At 24.0% G+C, this 15,626-nt stretch overlaps 5 protein-coding genes across 5 annotated transcripts; 3 read left to right on the top strand and 2 right to left on the bottom strand.

Moving 5' to 3' along the window:
• Positions 1-821: 821 nt before the first annotated feature.
• Positions 822-2,630, top strand: DICPUDRAFT_90623 (uncharacterized protein; the record flags this gene model as incomplete). The annotated part of the gene is made up of 3 exons (XM_003294287.1): positions 822-902; positions 1,011-1,532; positions 1,623-2,630. 3 exons carry the CDS (start codon positions 822-824, stop codon positions 2,628-2,630), a joined length of 1,611 nt encoding a protein of 536 aa, XP_003294335.1.
• Positions 2,631-3,131: 501 nt separating this feature from the next.
• On the top strand, positions 3,132-4,135 carry DICPUDRAFT_99926 (uncharacterized protein; the record flags this gene model as incomplete). Its single annotated transcript, XM_003294286.1, has 2 exons — positions 3,132-3,180; positions 3,513-4,135. The coding sequence occupies 2 exons, from the start codon at positions 3,132-3,134 to the stop codon at positions 3,992-3,994; spliced, it is 531 nt and encodes a 176-aa protein (XP_003294334.1). The 3' UTR covers positions 3,995-4,135.
• Positions 4,136-4,465: 330 nt separating this feature from the next.
• Positions 4,466-4,855, top strand: DICPUDRAFT_84814 (uncharacterized protein; the record flags this gene model as incomplete). Its single annotated transcript, XM_003294285.1, has 1 exon — positions 4,466-4,855. The coding sequence occupies one exon, from the start codon at positions 4,466-4,468 to the stop codon at positions 4,853-4,855; it is 390 nt and encodes a 129-aa protein (XP_003294333.1).
• Positions 4,856-4,964: 109 nt separating this feature from the next.
• DICPUDRAFT_99925 (uncharacterized protein) lies at positions 4,965-9,994 on the bottom strand (the record flags this gene model as incomplete). Its single annotated transcript, XM_003294284.1, has 4 exons — positions 4,965-8,506; positions 8,573-9,293; positions 9,376-9,678; positions 9,752-9,994. The coding sequence occupies 4 exons, from the start codon at positions 9,992-9,994 to the stop codon at positions 4,965-4,967; spliced, it is 4,809 nt and encodes a 1,602-aa protein (XP_003294332.1).
• A 2,449-nt stretch (positions 9,995-12,443) lies between these two features.
• DICPUDRAFT_159315 (uncharacterized protein) lies at positions 12,444-14,608 on the bottom strand (the record flags this gene model as incomplete). The annotated part of the gene is made up of 3 exons (XM_003294283.1): positions 12,444-13,371; positions 13,443-14,122; positions 14,258-14,608. 3 exons carry the CDS (start codon positions 14,606-14,608, stop codon positions 12,444-12,446), a joined length of 1,959 nt encoding a protein of 652 aa, XP_003294331.1.
• Positions 14,609-15,626: the final 1,018 nt, after the last annotated feature.

Genomic DNA, 15,626 nt, shown 5'->3' with positions numbered 1-15,626 from the left:
AATAATAATTATCTCACAATCACCATAATTTCTTTTTTCTATTGCAAAAAAAAAAAAAAAATAAAAAAAAAAATAAAAAATAAAATAAAAAAAATATAGTTTTTTTTTATTTTTTTTATTTTTTTAAGTTGTTGCGCAAAACTCACTTTCAATCCTTTTTTTTTTTGCTATTACACACAATTATTTAATTAATTAAATAATCTAAAGAAAAAAAAAAAAAAAAACACAACAGCAATAATAAATAGTTAATTTTAATTATTTAATTATTTATTTAATTGTTAGTTTATTTATTAATAATTTATTTATCAATAATTTATTTTGTCAATTTGTCGGGTGTTTCCATTTTTTAAAAAATAAAAAAAAAAAAAAATAAAAAAAAAAAAATAAAAATCTTTTTTTATAAATACTGGTTGTTGTCTTTTGATAAACAAAGTAAAAAGTATTTATTATTTTTTTTTTAATTGTTTTATAATTATTTAATTGTTTTTTATTATTTTTTTGTTCATTCATTCATTATACAAAATAACTGACAGGGTTTTTGTCTTTCTATCGATCTATAATTTTTTTATTATTTTATTTATTTAAAATAAAATTTATTCAAAAATTTTAAAAAAAAAAAAAAAATCAAAATCCTTTAAAAATAAAATAAAATTTATTCAACCAATCTTCCCTCTTTTAATAACAACATAAAAGTAAAAGTGGTAAATAATAATATCAATATATATTTATTTATAAATATATATTATAACCCAGTTTTAAAAATATCATCTTTATAAAATTATACACGATACAATCAATTTTTTATATCTATAAATAACAAAATGGAGTTTCAAGAAGCACTAAAATATATTCCATCTGGTTCAATTAATAGTAATCCAAGTTATAAATTTATATGGAAAAAAGTATGTCGGTTTATAATTATTATTTTATTTTTTATAGTTTTTTTAATTTATAAAAATTTAATTTCATTTTATTAATTTTTTTTTTTTTTTTCAATTTTAAAAATAAAGATTCAACAATATAGTCAAGAAATAAACTCTTCATCATCGCTTTTATTAAGTGATTTATTGTCGAGTCGTCATGACCTTTCTATTATATTTGAAAAATCATTAATGATATTTTTAATGATCGAAAGTTTCAGTAAGCAATACTCCAACTCAAGTTTTTTACAACAAATCATTAATCAACCAATATTCCAATCACAACAAAAATCGTCCGAATTGAATCAAATTTTATCAGATTCAAATAATAAAGAATCATTAAAATCTTTATTTCATTTTTCATCAAATTTAAATTTAACAAAATTTATTTCAGATAGTTTAAATAATTTAAATTTAAATAATAATATTAATAATAATAATAATAATAATAACAATACTAATAATGTTTATAATAATGGTCAATCATTTAATAGTTTTTTAAGTTATGAAAACATATATGGTATTAATCCAAATAGTAATAATAATAATAAAATTGTAAATACACAACAACAACAACAACAACAACAACAACAACAACAACAACAAATTAATGTTATATCTAACAACTATAACAATAATAACACACAAGTAGCCGCTGCAATTCCCCAAAACTTAAATGAAAAGGAGTATCAAATTTATCAGTTACAAAATAGAGTTCAACAACAATTACAACAACAATACATTCAAAAACAACAACAACAACAAATCAATAGTCAAATTGCTCAACATATTTCCAAAGCAATAAATTCTAATGGTAATATAACGTTAGCAAACCAACCCACTTTAAATAGTAATAATGCATCTGTTAATACCAGTCCTGAATCAACTACCGTCACTACCCCAGCAACTATAATATCCTCTTCTAGTATTGCAAGCTCCTCCGCCAATACCACTACCAACAATAGTAATAACAATAGTATTAAAATTATAAATGAGGATGGTATTTCAACAAATAAAAGAAAAAGAAGACCAAGAGCACCAGCTCCATTTTTAGATTCTCTTTATTGTCATTCTTGTGGTGAAACTCAAACCTCTCAATGGAGAAGAGGTCCTGATGGTTGCAAATCCCTTTGTAATGCTTGCGGTATAAGATTTGCAAATATTGTTAGTAAAGAGAGAGCTTTAACTGTTAAAGAAAAAAACATTTCAATTGGTGCTTTATTAAACGAAAGTGCTTCATTATCATCATCATCATCACCATCACCACCACAAACTACAAACTTTATAACATCATCTGCATCATCAACCAATAATACACCAAATATATCACCAAACCTTAGATCTGTTGACGATAAAGATCTTTTAAATGTCATAAACAATCAACAATCACACCCCATTAAAAATTCTAACCAACCAATTGAAGGTTTTCCACCAACTTTATTAGCCAATCACAATACAATCTCACCATTACCAAATCATCACTTATCATCCTCATCAGATTCTATTGAGCTAATAAATAATAATAATAATACTTATAACAACTTAACCGAATATTTACCTCCACCACAACCTCAAACATCAGCTCAGCATAGAGTTTCTGGTGGTAAAAGAAAATTTGAAGAGAATCCAGAATATTTGGATGCACTAACAACAATTGCTTCAAACGAATCCTTTTTAAATCAAATTAATGGCACAAATGTAAAATTATAACAATTATTGATAAATTTTAGTTGTTATATTGTATTACTAGTAGTGCCATCGTATAATATTCTGGCGTGTCATCATTTATTATAATTATCATAAACTATAATAAAATTATTTATTTATTCAAAAAAAAAATTGTTTTAACTCAAAATTTAATTTTTAACCTTTTTTTTTGAAAATTGTGTGTTTGATCAACTTACTTTTTTTTTTTTGATCATCCCGAATTTTTTTATATATAAAATATTTTTTCTCACTTTTTTAAAAATTAAAACAAATAATTATTTTATCATAATGTATTAAATATCCAAAAAAAAATAAAAAATAAAAATTTAGGTTATTATTTTTCTGAATTTTTCTTTTTTTTTATTTTATTTTTTTTTATTTTTTTAATTTTTATTTTTTATTTTTTTTATTTTTTTATTTTTTAAAATTTTTTTTTTTTTTTGTTTAAAATTTTTTTTTTTTTTTTTATTGTTTTATTATTAACACTTTATATACTTTTTAAAAATGAATAAAATTTTAATTGCTTTATTATTTTTCTTAGCTATTGTTTCAAGTATGTTAAATAAAAACAAGAATAATAAATTATAAAACAATAAAAAAAATAATAATAATTGGCCAAAAAAAATTATAATAATAAAAAAAGAGAATAATAGTTTTTGATCAAAAACCATTTTTATATAATAAATTTTTATATAAAAAAAAAACATATCTCACAAATAAAAATAACAATAAAAAATATAAAAACTTTAAAAAATAAAAAAAATAAAAAAATAAAATTTTATTATACAATACCGGCTCAATATTATTTTTTATATGGGACAATCGGAAAAAAAAAAAAAATAAAAGAAAAAAGTACTAATTAATATTTTCTTTTTTATAATATAGTTGCTACATCTCAAAACTCAACCGAAACCTCATCATCAGCTGCTAGTTCAACTGCTGGTTCAACTGGTAACAATAGCACAGTTGGTACCTGTCAAACTTTCACTACTTGTGATGATTGCAGAGAAGACAGAGGTTGCGTTTGGTGTCCATCAAGTGCCGTTTGTACTGATGGTACCTTCTACGGTTCAAAACCATTAGAAACCTGCAAAGATTTCATGTGGATGCAATGTAAAATTCAAGGTCGTTGGGCAATTTTAATTGTTGCTGGTACAGCTCTTTTTATTATCATCACATTCTTTATTTGCATCTGTTGTTGTTGTTGCAAGAGAAAATCAAGAAGATCATCATACACTATTCAAGACGAAGAAAACGAACGTCTTATTTCACGTACTCCAAAGACCGACCAAAGAAGAGAAGAACTCAGAAGAAAATACGGTCTCGGTAACAAGAATAACAATAACAATTCCGATCAATGGAGATAAATTAATATTTAACATATTAATTTAATTTTTTTGAAAAAAAAAAAAAAAAAAATACATATTGTAAATGAAACACTTCTTTAAAAGCATCAACATTATAATTTATATTTTATAATTTACAATTTAATTTATAAAATATAAATTAAAGAAAAAAAAAAGAAAAAAAAAAAAAAAAAAAAGTAATAATATACCCCTTTCAATAATTATAATAAAAAATTTATTTGTAAAAAAAAAAAAAAAAAAAAATTTATTTGGTAATATAGATGAACATCCCTGTTGCCAATTTCCTTGTGTTATTTATATTTTTTTTTCTTTATTTATTCTAAATTTATTTAAATTTCATTTTTTTGGATCTCTTAATATTTTTTTTTTTATTTTTTTTTTTTTTTATTTTTTTTTTTTAATTTAATTAACCTTAAATAATTTATAAACAATATTTTCCTTAAATAAAACATATAAATAATAAAAAAAGACATGCATTCTTTTGATATTGATAAATTAAATACATTTGATGTTAGATTTAATAATAAAGTTCGTGACAAGCCAGAGCATGAATATGAATTGTCAATTAAATCTTTCATTTCAGATACAAAAATACCAAGTGCAATGATATCTAATGAATCATATGAACCTGTAAAGGTTCCAGACCTTTATCCACCAGATTCATTATTTGTATGTGAAATATCTGTTAAAAATAAAGGTGGAAATGGAACATATGTTGCATATGGAGATGTTCATTTCAAATACAACCCATCCAACAAAGAGGTAGAATTCTTGACCACTCCAAGTTTTCCAAAGAATTTAGATATTAAAAAAGATATTAAAGATGGTTTAACAATAACCATTAATTATGAAATGTTATAAATATTAAAAATAATAAAAAAAATAAAAACTATAAATTTTTATAAAGTTTTGTCTAAAAGAAAATTATTTATTATATTTTTTTATTTTAAAAAATAAATTTTTTTTTTTTTTAATTATAATCTTCATCTTGATCGAACTCGATTGAAGATTCTAAAGATTTGTTTTTGTTTGATGGTTTTGTTGGAGTTGAATCACCACCAGATTCATCGGAAAAGTTTTCATCATCTGATTCGTTTTCATCAATTTGTTGAGGTTGTTGGATTTGTTGGTCACTATCGTCGGATTGATCATAATCATCGTTATCATATTCATTGTCATCATCTCCTTCTTGATCGATTTCAGGTGGTCTGTGAGCTACAACTTTTTTATTTTTTGATGGTGGAGAGGGTTCTTCGTCGTCTGATGAGAGAATTTCCATTGGTTTATCTTCTGTACCATAGCCATCAGAGAAATCTGGTGCAAATGTTTTGTTTTCTTCATAGCCTTCATCATCGTCGTATTCTAATCCTTCATCGTCCTCTTCTTCCTCTCTTTCTCCTTCTCCTTCTCCTTCTTCATCATCTTCCTCGTCTTGTTTATATTGGGATTTTGGTTTTGATAACATTGAGAATTGAGCAAACTTTGGTGGTTCCTTACCACCATGTTCAGGTCTCTTAATATCTTTAAATGGATCATCAGAATTTTCGTCATACTCTTCATCATATTCAACAATTTCTTCATCTATTTCTTCATTGCTTAATTCTTGTCCCTCTTCTTGATCTTCTTCCTGTTGCTGTTGTTTTTGTTGTAAAAATTGTGAATATTGTTTATTTTGATCAGGTTGATCATCAGCATCATCATCGTGAATAATCATATCATCATCGTCGTTGTATTCTTCATCTTCGTCATCCTCATCATTCATAAATCTTCTATTTTGTTGTTGTTGTTGTTGTTCTTCTTCTTCTTCTTCTTCTTCATCCTCATCCTCTTCATCATAGTCTTCATCTTCATCGTCTTCATAGTCTTCATCTGAATTATCACCATAATATTCGAGATCGTCTAATGATGGAATTGGATACTCTTGATTTAAACTTTCTTTAAATCTTACATGATTTTTTTTAGATGAGCTACTACCACCACTGCTACTTATTGATTTTAATGCCGATTTTAGACCACTTGGTGATGAGAATGGTGAGGAAGTGTATGATAATGGTGATTGTTGTTGTTGTTGTTGTTTTTTTTGTTGGTCAAGTTGTTCTTTTTGTAATTCAAGTTGTTTTTGAATTAATGCTCTTTTTCTATCTTCAAGTTCCTGCAACATTCTAATTTCTTCAGCTTCTTTTTGTTTTCTTAAATCTTCTTTTTCTTTTTCCTTTTGAATTTCCTCTCTTTTCTTTTGTTCTTCCATTTCAAAAAGTTTTTGTTGGATTTCCATCTTTTCCTTCTTATCATCTTCAGATTTCTTTGTGAGTGCTTCTAAATTTGATACTGGGGCAGTTGAGAGATTTGATGAGAAATAAACTGATTCATTATAAAGTTTTGGAGTTGGTAGATTTGAAATAATTGGCTTTTGAATGAATGATTGTGGTGGTGCTAATGCCGATTTATTAATAGTAATTGATTGCTTTGAAATGGTTGCTGATCTTGGAAGTAATGGAATATCATCAGAGTTATTATTAGATTGTTGTTGATTATTGTAAAAGTTTGATGGTTTTTGAATTGATGGTAACGATTGTTCATAATTTAAAATGAGATGATTAATTGTGTCATAGCCATCAAAGAAGGAGTTGTTTCTTGCAGTGGAGGATTGATATCTATTAATTTTACATGCTTCTGGAATACGACCTCTCTTAAGATAAAACATTGAAATTAATGATGAGGCTTGATTGATGAAGAGATATTGAATGAAAACTTGTTCTTCGGTTTCATCTAAAGGCATATCAATTATTAAATCCAATTTCTTTAAATCTAAAGATAAATTAAAGATTGAAAATAATAATGATTCGACGGATTTTAATGGTAAATCAGAGAAACGAGCTCTAAAACTACGTTGGAAGAGAATTGCTTCTAAAATTGCATGATTTGCTAAAAGAATTTTAATGTAAAGAGATGCTTCATCGAAATTCTTTGGTTCGAAACCCCATCCTTTCATTAAAAGTTGAGCATAGTTCATAAATCCAAAGCTATAAAATCTTGAAAGTATTGGATAGAGGAATTTCTTGGTTATACTTGATGAATTTAAAAGTGTAAAGGCGCTATTAATTTCTTCGATTAATTCTCTGTTATTGTTGTTGTTTTTGCTTTGTTCTAATAAATAGTTATCTAATTTCCAAATACCCATGATAAAGCTATAGTACTTGTTTGTAATTTTAAATGAACCAAGGAATGACTTTAATGTTTCGGATGAATGAATATTTTTAACTTCACTTGATACAATTTCAAGATCGATTAATAAATAGAAAAAGAGAGCAATTTTCTTTTTAAATTGATTTGCATTTGAAAAGATTTCAATAAAATTCTTTAAGGTTGTAGTTGAATGTGGTGGATAAACATTGACAGAGTGATCCATATTAATGGTTTCGTAGAATAAATCTATTAAGAGTTTATCATTGGTTGTGGTGGCGCTTAATTCAGTTGATAGTTTTTCACGAACGTCCTTTCTTTTTTGGGCGGTAATTAATCTTACTTTCTCCATATTGGTTAAATTTTGAGAGCTAAAGAAACCAAAATTCATACTCCATTTTAATACTTCGATAAAGAGAGCCATATTGATTGCTTGATCTAATTTGTTCTTTAAGTTTTCAGGTATATTTGCCGAGGTACTATTGGCAATTACCATTGAATCTTCGTTGTGGTTATTTGTTAAAGAGTTGTTATTACTATTTTGTTCGATGATGTATCTATCAATTAAAGTTCTAAAGATACGAACAATATCAACAACCTTGACGTAAATAGTTTCAAATTGCTTTTGGGTATTGCTAGAGATTGTTTTAGAAAATAATTCATTTAAATTGAAACCACTTTGAATTCTTTCAAAATGACTCCAAAATAAATCTAAAATGAGTTTAGCATTTGATGATCTATAGTTGAGAATATAGTCAGTGATGATTGATAAAAGGTTGTTATTTAATGAAAAGATCATTAAATCATTCTTTTGCTTTTGTTTATCGGTAACAGCAACATTGGTTTGAGTAAAGATTTGAGTGTCGATGAAACGCTGATAGGTTGCTTGAGGATGCTCGAATATGATTGCACCTTTATCGGATAATTCTTTAACTAGACGTTCTTGTGGGTTTAAATAGTCGATTAAATCAACAGAGTTAAAGGTTAATAATTTGGCTTTAAAGTTTGGATGATGGATTGAGAGTGATGCATCTAATCTTCTTTCTCTTTGTTGCTCTGGGATTAGTTTATTGGTATTATTTTCATCTTGATAGAGAGTATTATATGATACTGAGTCTTGGTCAAGCCAGAATGAATGGAAACTTGTATTTAAATCACTCTTTATTAATTCAATATTGTGTAACCATACTTGCTTATTGGTTTGTGAAAATCCGTATCTGTCAAAAAGTGCTAAATCAAATAACTTCATATCGATTTTTGGTAAACCATCATTATTAATATATTGATAGGTAATAATTGATTTGGATTTTGGGAATTTACCTGTGTCAACTATAAAAAAAATTGATATTAATAATTTTTTTTTTATTTAAATATTTAAATTTATAATATACATACCATCAATATCTTTATTTTGATAGAGATATGAAAGTGATAAAATTTCACCAGGATAGGGATTATCGTTATTTGCATGAGCTAAATCTAATGGGGATTCTATATTTTGTTCGAGTGAAATTAAAGTGCTTAGGGATTTTGATGGATCAGGTGCCATTTGATCAAATATTAGTTTATAAAGAATTATTGAAATTGGGTGAGTTGTAGAGTATTGGTTCATTGAGCCTCTGCCAATCCATAAATTTCCAATTGGTGATTCTTCACCCTCGTCTAATTCTTGGTAGAGAATATGGGTAACTGGTGATTGACGGTGTGGTGCAAATGAACTCTCTCTGAGTGGTGAGCAATAAAATAATTTGAAATTTATCGATGAAAATAATTGGAATGTGCCAATACTGTAACCTACGGCGATGGCATGAATTGATTCAATATAGAAAATTGAACTAATTTGACAGTTTTGTTGTGGTTGGTGTGGTTGGTCATTATTATTCTTTAATGTTTGTTGTGTTGATCCTGTAGTTCCAATTAAAATTCCTTGTGAATCACCATTCTTTGAAACTGGATATTCAAAGTTTACATTTGGCTCAAATTGATCACAACCCAATACAAAATATGGGATTAATTTATTAAGATTGTTTATACTTGAACTTTTGAAGAATTGAATACAATCATAATTTGATATATCTTGTAAAATTAATTGTTGAATTTTACTTGATGATTCAATCTATAAAAAAAAAAAAATAATAAATATAAAAATTAATACTTTACTAAAAATTAAAGTTGTAGTGTATATAGTTAAAACATACGCTTTTATCTTTTGGATTAAAATATAAATCTAAAATGATAATTTGACAACTATTTTGAAAACCTAAAGCTAATGGTGATTTGAAATTTCTCATTGAGTCTCTTGGTGCATCAGGATACAATGATTCTCTATGAATTTGTTTAATAAAATTAACATTTGATGAACCAATATCGATTGTTCTAATTACATCACCTGATTGAATATCTAAAACCTTTAAAAATGTTTTATTATTATCATATTTAATAGTTGCAACTAAAAACATTGAGTCTTCTATAAATAATTCGCCAACTGCTGAAACATATAACTATTTAAAAAAAAAAATCAAAATTAAAATTATTATTTATTATTTTATTAATTATATTATTATATTAACATACTTCTTTTGATTCTTTAACGAAACACCATGTTGTAATTCTTTTACCAGTATTTAGTTCATAAAAGAATATTTCATTATCTTTGGTATACCAACAATAATTACCATCAGATGTAATGTGGCTTTTTAAACCAAATGGATTTATGGTATCATTGTCTTCTTGGTTTGGTGCTTGAAATTGTTGGTCGATTGATGGATAGAGTGATTTTGGTGTTATCATTGATTGAAACATCATTGGCGCTACCATCTCGTTCCTTTTTTTTTTTTTTAAAAAAATAATAATTATTATATATAGATAGTGATTATAACAATAATAAAATTGGATTTTATAATTATTGTTTTTATATTATAATTTATAAAAAACAAATTTTATCCAATTATTTATTTATTATTTTAAAAATAAAAAAAAATGAAAATAAAAATAAAAAAAAAAAAATGAAAAAAAAGTAAAAATTTTTGAAAAAAAAAAAATAAAAAAAAAAAAAAATGAAAATGAAAAAAATAATTAAAGGGGTAAAATCAATTGTGGGTTTGAATTTGAAAAAATAAATAAAAAATTATATGATCAACAAATAAATAAAAAAACTAAAAATAATAATTTTCCGTATTATAATTTGAACGCATCAAATGTTTTATTGGAAGATCAATTTTGTAAGTTATTAAAAATATAATATTTTCATAAATAAGATAAAAAAACAAAATATTAATATTTTTTAATTTTTATTCAATTTAGATTAAATGATTATGAAAATGCATTTTTAGGTTTAGAGCCAAGATTATCTGATTATATTAGACAGTTTTCAGATAAGATTGATCCAGATGTTTTATAATTTGGTTGTTTATTATTTGAAATGGTATGTGGCTATAGAATTGGAAAACCCACATTCACTCTAAATTCGTTTTCCAGCACATTGTTCAGTTGAAGTCAAAATTAGAAGCAATCTTTTAACCATCTATGGTACACCAATTACATTGGAGGTGCTATTCCACCACCTCCAGCTGATATTAGTAGAAGAAGGAATGTACTTTAAAGTTCAAATAAAAAAATAAATTTCTAACCCCACATTTTTTTTATAAAATTTTAGTTTACTGTCATCAATTGAAGGTTTTTTATCAACAAAACTTAAAATACAGAAGTGGCGCAAAACTTTAATAAATTAAATATAAATATAGATATAAATACAGATATAAATACAAATAAATATCAATTTTATTTTTATTTTTAATTTTTTATAATTTTTATTTATTTTATATTAGTAGTATTACTACTAATGAGATTTATTTTTATTTCATAAAATTTTTTTCTATAATAAAAAAGATTCGAAAAACGGTTAAAATTGATTAGTTATGAATGATACCTTTGATATTAAATATAAACAGTTTGCAAACTGTTTATTAATTTCAAAAAAGAAATAAACAAGCAAAAATTAAACTTCCTAAAAAAATTGTAGATAAACCTTATTACATATTAGTTTTGTAAATTTTTTAAAAAAAAAAAATCTGTTTTATCTTCTTTTACTTATGCATTTAAAAAATTTGGAATTTTATTAAAAATTACAAATAATTATAAATAGTTGTTATTTTTTGATAATAAAAATAAAATAAAAGAAGTTTATTGGGTGGTTTAAATCTGGAAAAAAACTTAAATTGATTTTTTTTTTAAAAAATATATTGAAAGAGATGATTATTCTCTGTTATCATATAAACCCCTTTTTTTAGAAGGGTGTGGGTTGTTTTTTTATGAACTGTATTTAGTTTTATTTTAAACCTCTCAAAATTATATTAACACCCAAAATATAATTTATTGCAATTAGATTTAAAAAAAAAATTATAAATACCAAAATTTTTTTTTTTAAAATCAATTCATTCATTCAAATATATTAACTATACTTTAATTCTTTAAGCTTTATAAAAATTTAAATAAAAAGTAATTATAAAAATTAAAATAAAAAAAAAATAAAAAAAAAAATATTAATTAGTTTTTATTTATTGTTTTCAATAAAATAGTGTCAGAAACTTTGATTGTTCGTAAGGATTCTTTTTTTTTTATTTTTTAATATTATACAATAATTTTTCTAATTTTTTTCCGTTTCTTTTATTTTCTTTTTAATCAGACCCAAAACAATATTATAATGAAATTGTAGGTAATTTATTTAAAATATTTAATTAAAAAATAAACTAACATAATCTTAGCCAACTTTTTCAGATAAAACAACATTTTTCAAATTTGAAGTTGAAGGTGGTGGTGCAGGTGGTGTTCAACTTATATTTGAGACAAATCCACCACAAATGCATAGAATTTTCGATTCTCTTGAACTCCCTATAAATAATAATGGAGATAGAGTAACCATCATAAATGTCGGAGATTCAACCTTTAAATTTAGTTCCAATTTTAATTAAAAAAGAACATTTTAAATTAATAATTGAATTCATTTTTAATTAATAGAAAAAATCAAATTTTTTATTCATTCAAATTTAAATAATAAAATTAAAATGCCTATTTATTGGCATAAAAAAAATAGTAATTTAATTTTAATATTATATTTAGTTGTTTTAATTAAAACAGGATTGTTGTTGTTGATATTATTGTTTTGGTTATTTGATTTTGAATCGCTTGATTCTAAAATTATCAAATAAATAAATACGATTATATTTTATAAATAAGATAAAAAAAATTTAAAATTAAAAATTTTTTTTTAATCTCTTTTATTTTTGTCTTTATATCTTTCTTTTGAACTTTTTCTACTTCTTTCTCTATCCCTATCCCTATCCCTATCCCTTTCTCTATCCCTATCTCTATCCCTATTCTTATCTTTTCTTTCTCTTGATCTACTTTTATGTCTTCTGCCTCTACTCCTTGAACGTGATCTTTCTTTATTTCTATACCCTCTATCTCTTGATCTTTCTTTTGATCTATCTCTTGATCTATCTCTTGATCTACTATCTCTATCTTTTGATTTATCTTTGTATTTGCTTTCACTTTTTCCTCTTTCTCTTGATCTTGATTTTGAAGATTCATTTGTTTGAAAACTTCTTCTTCTACGGTTATGACGATGTTCTTCATTGTTTTCATCATTGTCATCATCATCATCATCATTACTATAGTCACTACTATTTTCGCTATCACTATATTTTTCCTTCTTTCTTTTCTTTTTCTTTTTCTTGTCACTTTTATCGCTGTCATACTCTTCTTGTAATAGTTTCTTTAGTTTATCTTTCTTTATATTTGAATATTTATCGTTATTGTATTCTTTGTTATTTCTATCTCTATAATCTCTATCCCTATAGTCTCTATCTCTGTCTTTATTTTTATGACTATTATTACCAATTGATTTACTTGTTGGGCCAATATATTTTAAGCATTCCTCCATCGAAACACCAGAATCTTTCATCTTAACCAAAGTTGCTTTAAAATATTTGTCAGCATTTGAATCATTTGGGTCAATGCTGAGTGCCTCTTTAAAATTGTAAATTGCTTTTTCAAATTGTGAGTTATTTGCATAAACAGCGCCTAATGCAACATAAGCATCTTTATGATTATGATCAACATTTAAGGCTTCCTTATAGTATTCTATTGCCTTTTCAAATTGACCTGCTTTTGCATATTTTATACCAGTTTGAACTCTTTTTATAAAATAATAAAGTTAATATTTATCTTTTTAATAAATTTATAAATTATAATAGTATAAACTTACGAATTTTGAGACCAAATAAAGTTTTGATGGGATCTGAGAGTCTCTTTTAAATCAGAGGGGTATGTTGAGTTATAAGGTATCATAGTATCGAGTTGTTTGATTGATAGCGATTTGCACATAGTATCACATGACCATGGATTATTGAATAGTGGATCTCTTTCTAAGATGCCAATAATATTGGTAAATCCTAGTTGAAGAAATTGTTCAGCTGGGTTGTACTTTCCTAAATATCTATATAGTGTATTGTTATTATTACTACTGCTATTATTAATTATATTTGAAACTCTGGAGATATCGAAACTTAATTGAATATCTTGTTTCTCTTTATCAATTGATATTATTATTGCTCTTACAAAATCACCGACATCATAATAATTTACATCCTTAAGCATACTACGTGAAAATTCTTCTGTACTTATGGTTGCTTTAATATGATATTGTGATATTGCATCAAACTCAAAGGGAATACTACTATTATCATTACTGCTATGATTACTATTCTGATTACTACTATGGTTTCTATTATCAGTATTGTTCATACTATCATAAATATCTATTATCTTTAAAATTTCAACACCTAATAAACCTTTATTATAATCTTTCCATAAAATGTTTCCTGCTACCAATATAGAGTTGACAGCACTACTACTACATTTATCATAAAACAAGGTGTATAACATCTAAATAATTCGAAAAAGGTGTTAATTCTTTTTGTAAAAAATGGATATTTGGTACATATACATTATTATTTATGTGTTTAGATGATTTTTATGGTTTCATGTATGTTTCTTATTTGTTATTTTTAGGTTACATACGTTATAAATATCTTTTGATTGTAGTTTATCTTTATCTTGAAATTGTTTAATTTTCAAAGCATCATAATATTTTGGTATATGACAAAAACCATTAGGTATATTATTGATAAAACTATTATTATTGGTGTTGGTTGTGGTTGTGGTTGCTATGGAGCCGCTAAGAGGTGACTGAACTTTTAACAAATCGATTTTCCTTTCTATAAAACTTAATAGCGATATAGAAGTTATTTCATTTTTATTATTATGTTGGATATCATTATTACTGTCATTGTTTTTATCATCATCATTATTATTGCTGTTATTGTTATTGTTATTGTTATTGTTACGGTTTTGATTGGTATCTATATCCATTTCATTTTTTATCACACAAAAAAAAATTCTTATTTCCCCAACAAAAATTAAAAAAAAAAAAAAAAAATTAAAATTTTTTTTTTTTTTTTTTTAATTTATTTATTTTAAATTAAATTTTTTTTTTTTTCATTTATAGATTATTTTTTCCTATTTTTAGAAATAGTGAATTTATAATATTTAAATATTTAAACAACAAATCTCATAAATATTTAAAAGATAGTAAAAGAGCCTTTTCTAGTAAATAATTCCTTATGAAATTTAATAAAAGATAATTTTCTTAATATGTTTTTAATATGGTTTAATAATGAGATACTATTAAAATAAGCAATTATTTTTTTAGATATGATAGATAGGTATATATCTTTAGTAATTTTAATACTTGCATCTGTGATTATTAAATAATAAACATCCTTTTTAATTTTTTCATAATCATATTTATGTATACTTGTGTCGTATTTTTATATAAAGTAATATCAAAAATAAAATAAAAAAAAACCCGCCATATTTTATCATATCATATCATATCATATCATTATAAAATAAATTAAAAATATTAAAATATTAAACAATAACAATGAAGAAAAATATAAAAATAGATTAAAAAAAAAAAAAAAAAAAAAAAAAAAAAAAACCAAAAAAAAAAAAAAAAAAAAAAAAAATAAATTAAAAAAAAATCCCGAAAAAAAAAAAAAATCCAAAATTTTTTTTTTTCCAAAAAAAATTTTTTAAAACCACCTTTACCTTTTTTAATTTTTTTTTTTTTTTAAAATTTTTTTAACCGAAACATCCCCCCCCTTTTTTGAAAAATTAATGGTTCTTTTCCCCTTAAAGGGTTTAAAAACTTTGGTTAATTTCCCTTTTTTGGGCAACCAGGGGGAAAAAAAAAAAAAAATTAAAAAAATTTGTTGGGCGGGTTTCCAATTTTAAAAATGAAATTTTTTTTTTTTCCCCAAAAAAATAAAATTGGGTTAAAAAAAAAAATTTAAAAAAAACGTTCCTTTTTAAAAAAAAAAACCCT

The sequence above is a fragment of the Dictyostelium purpureum genome (assembly GCF_000190715.1).
Source record: "Dictyostelium purpureum unplaced genomic scaffold DICPUscaffold_540, whole genome shotgun sequence".
NCBI classification, from domain to species: Eukaryota; Evosea; class Eumycetozoa; order Dictyosteliales; family Dictyosteliaceae; genus Dictyostelium; species Dictyostelium purpureum.
The sequence above is the reverse complement of the archived record's forward strand: the minus strand, read 5'-3'. Positions and strand labels throughout refer to the sequence as shown.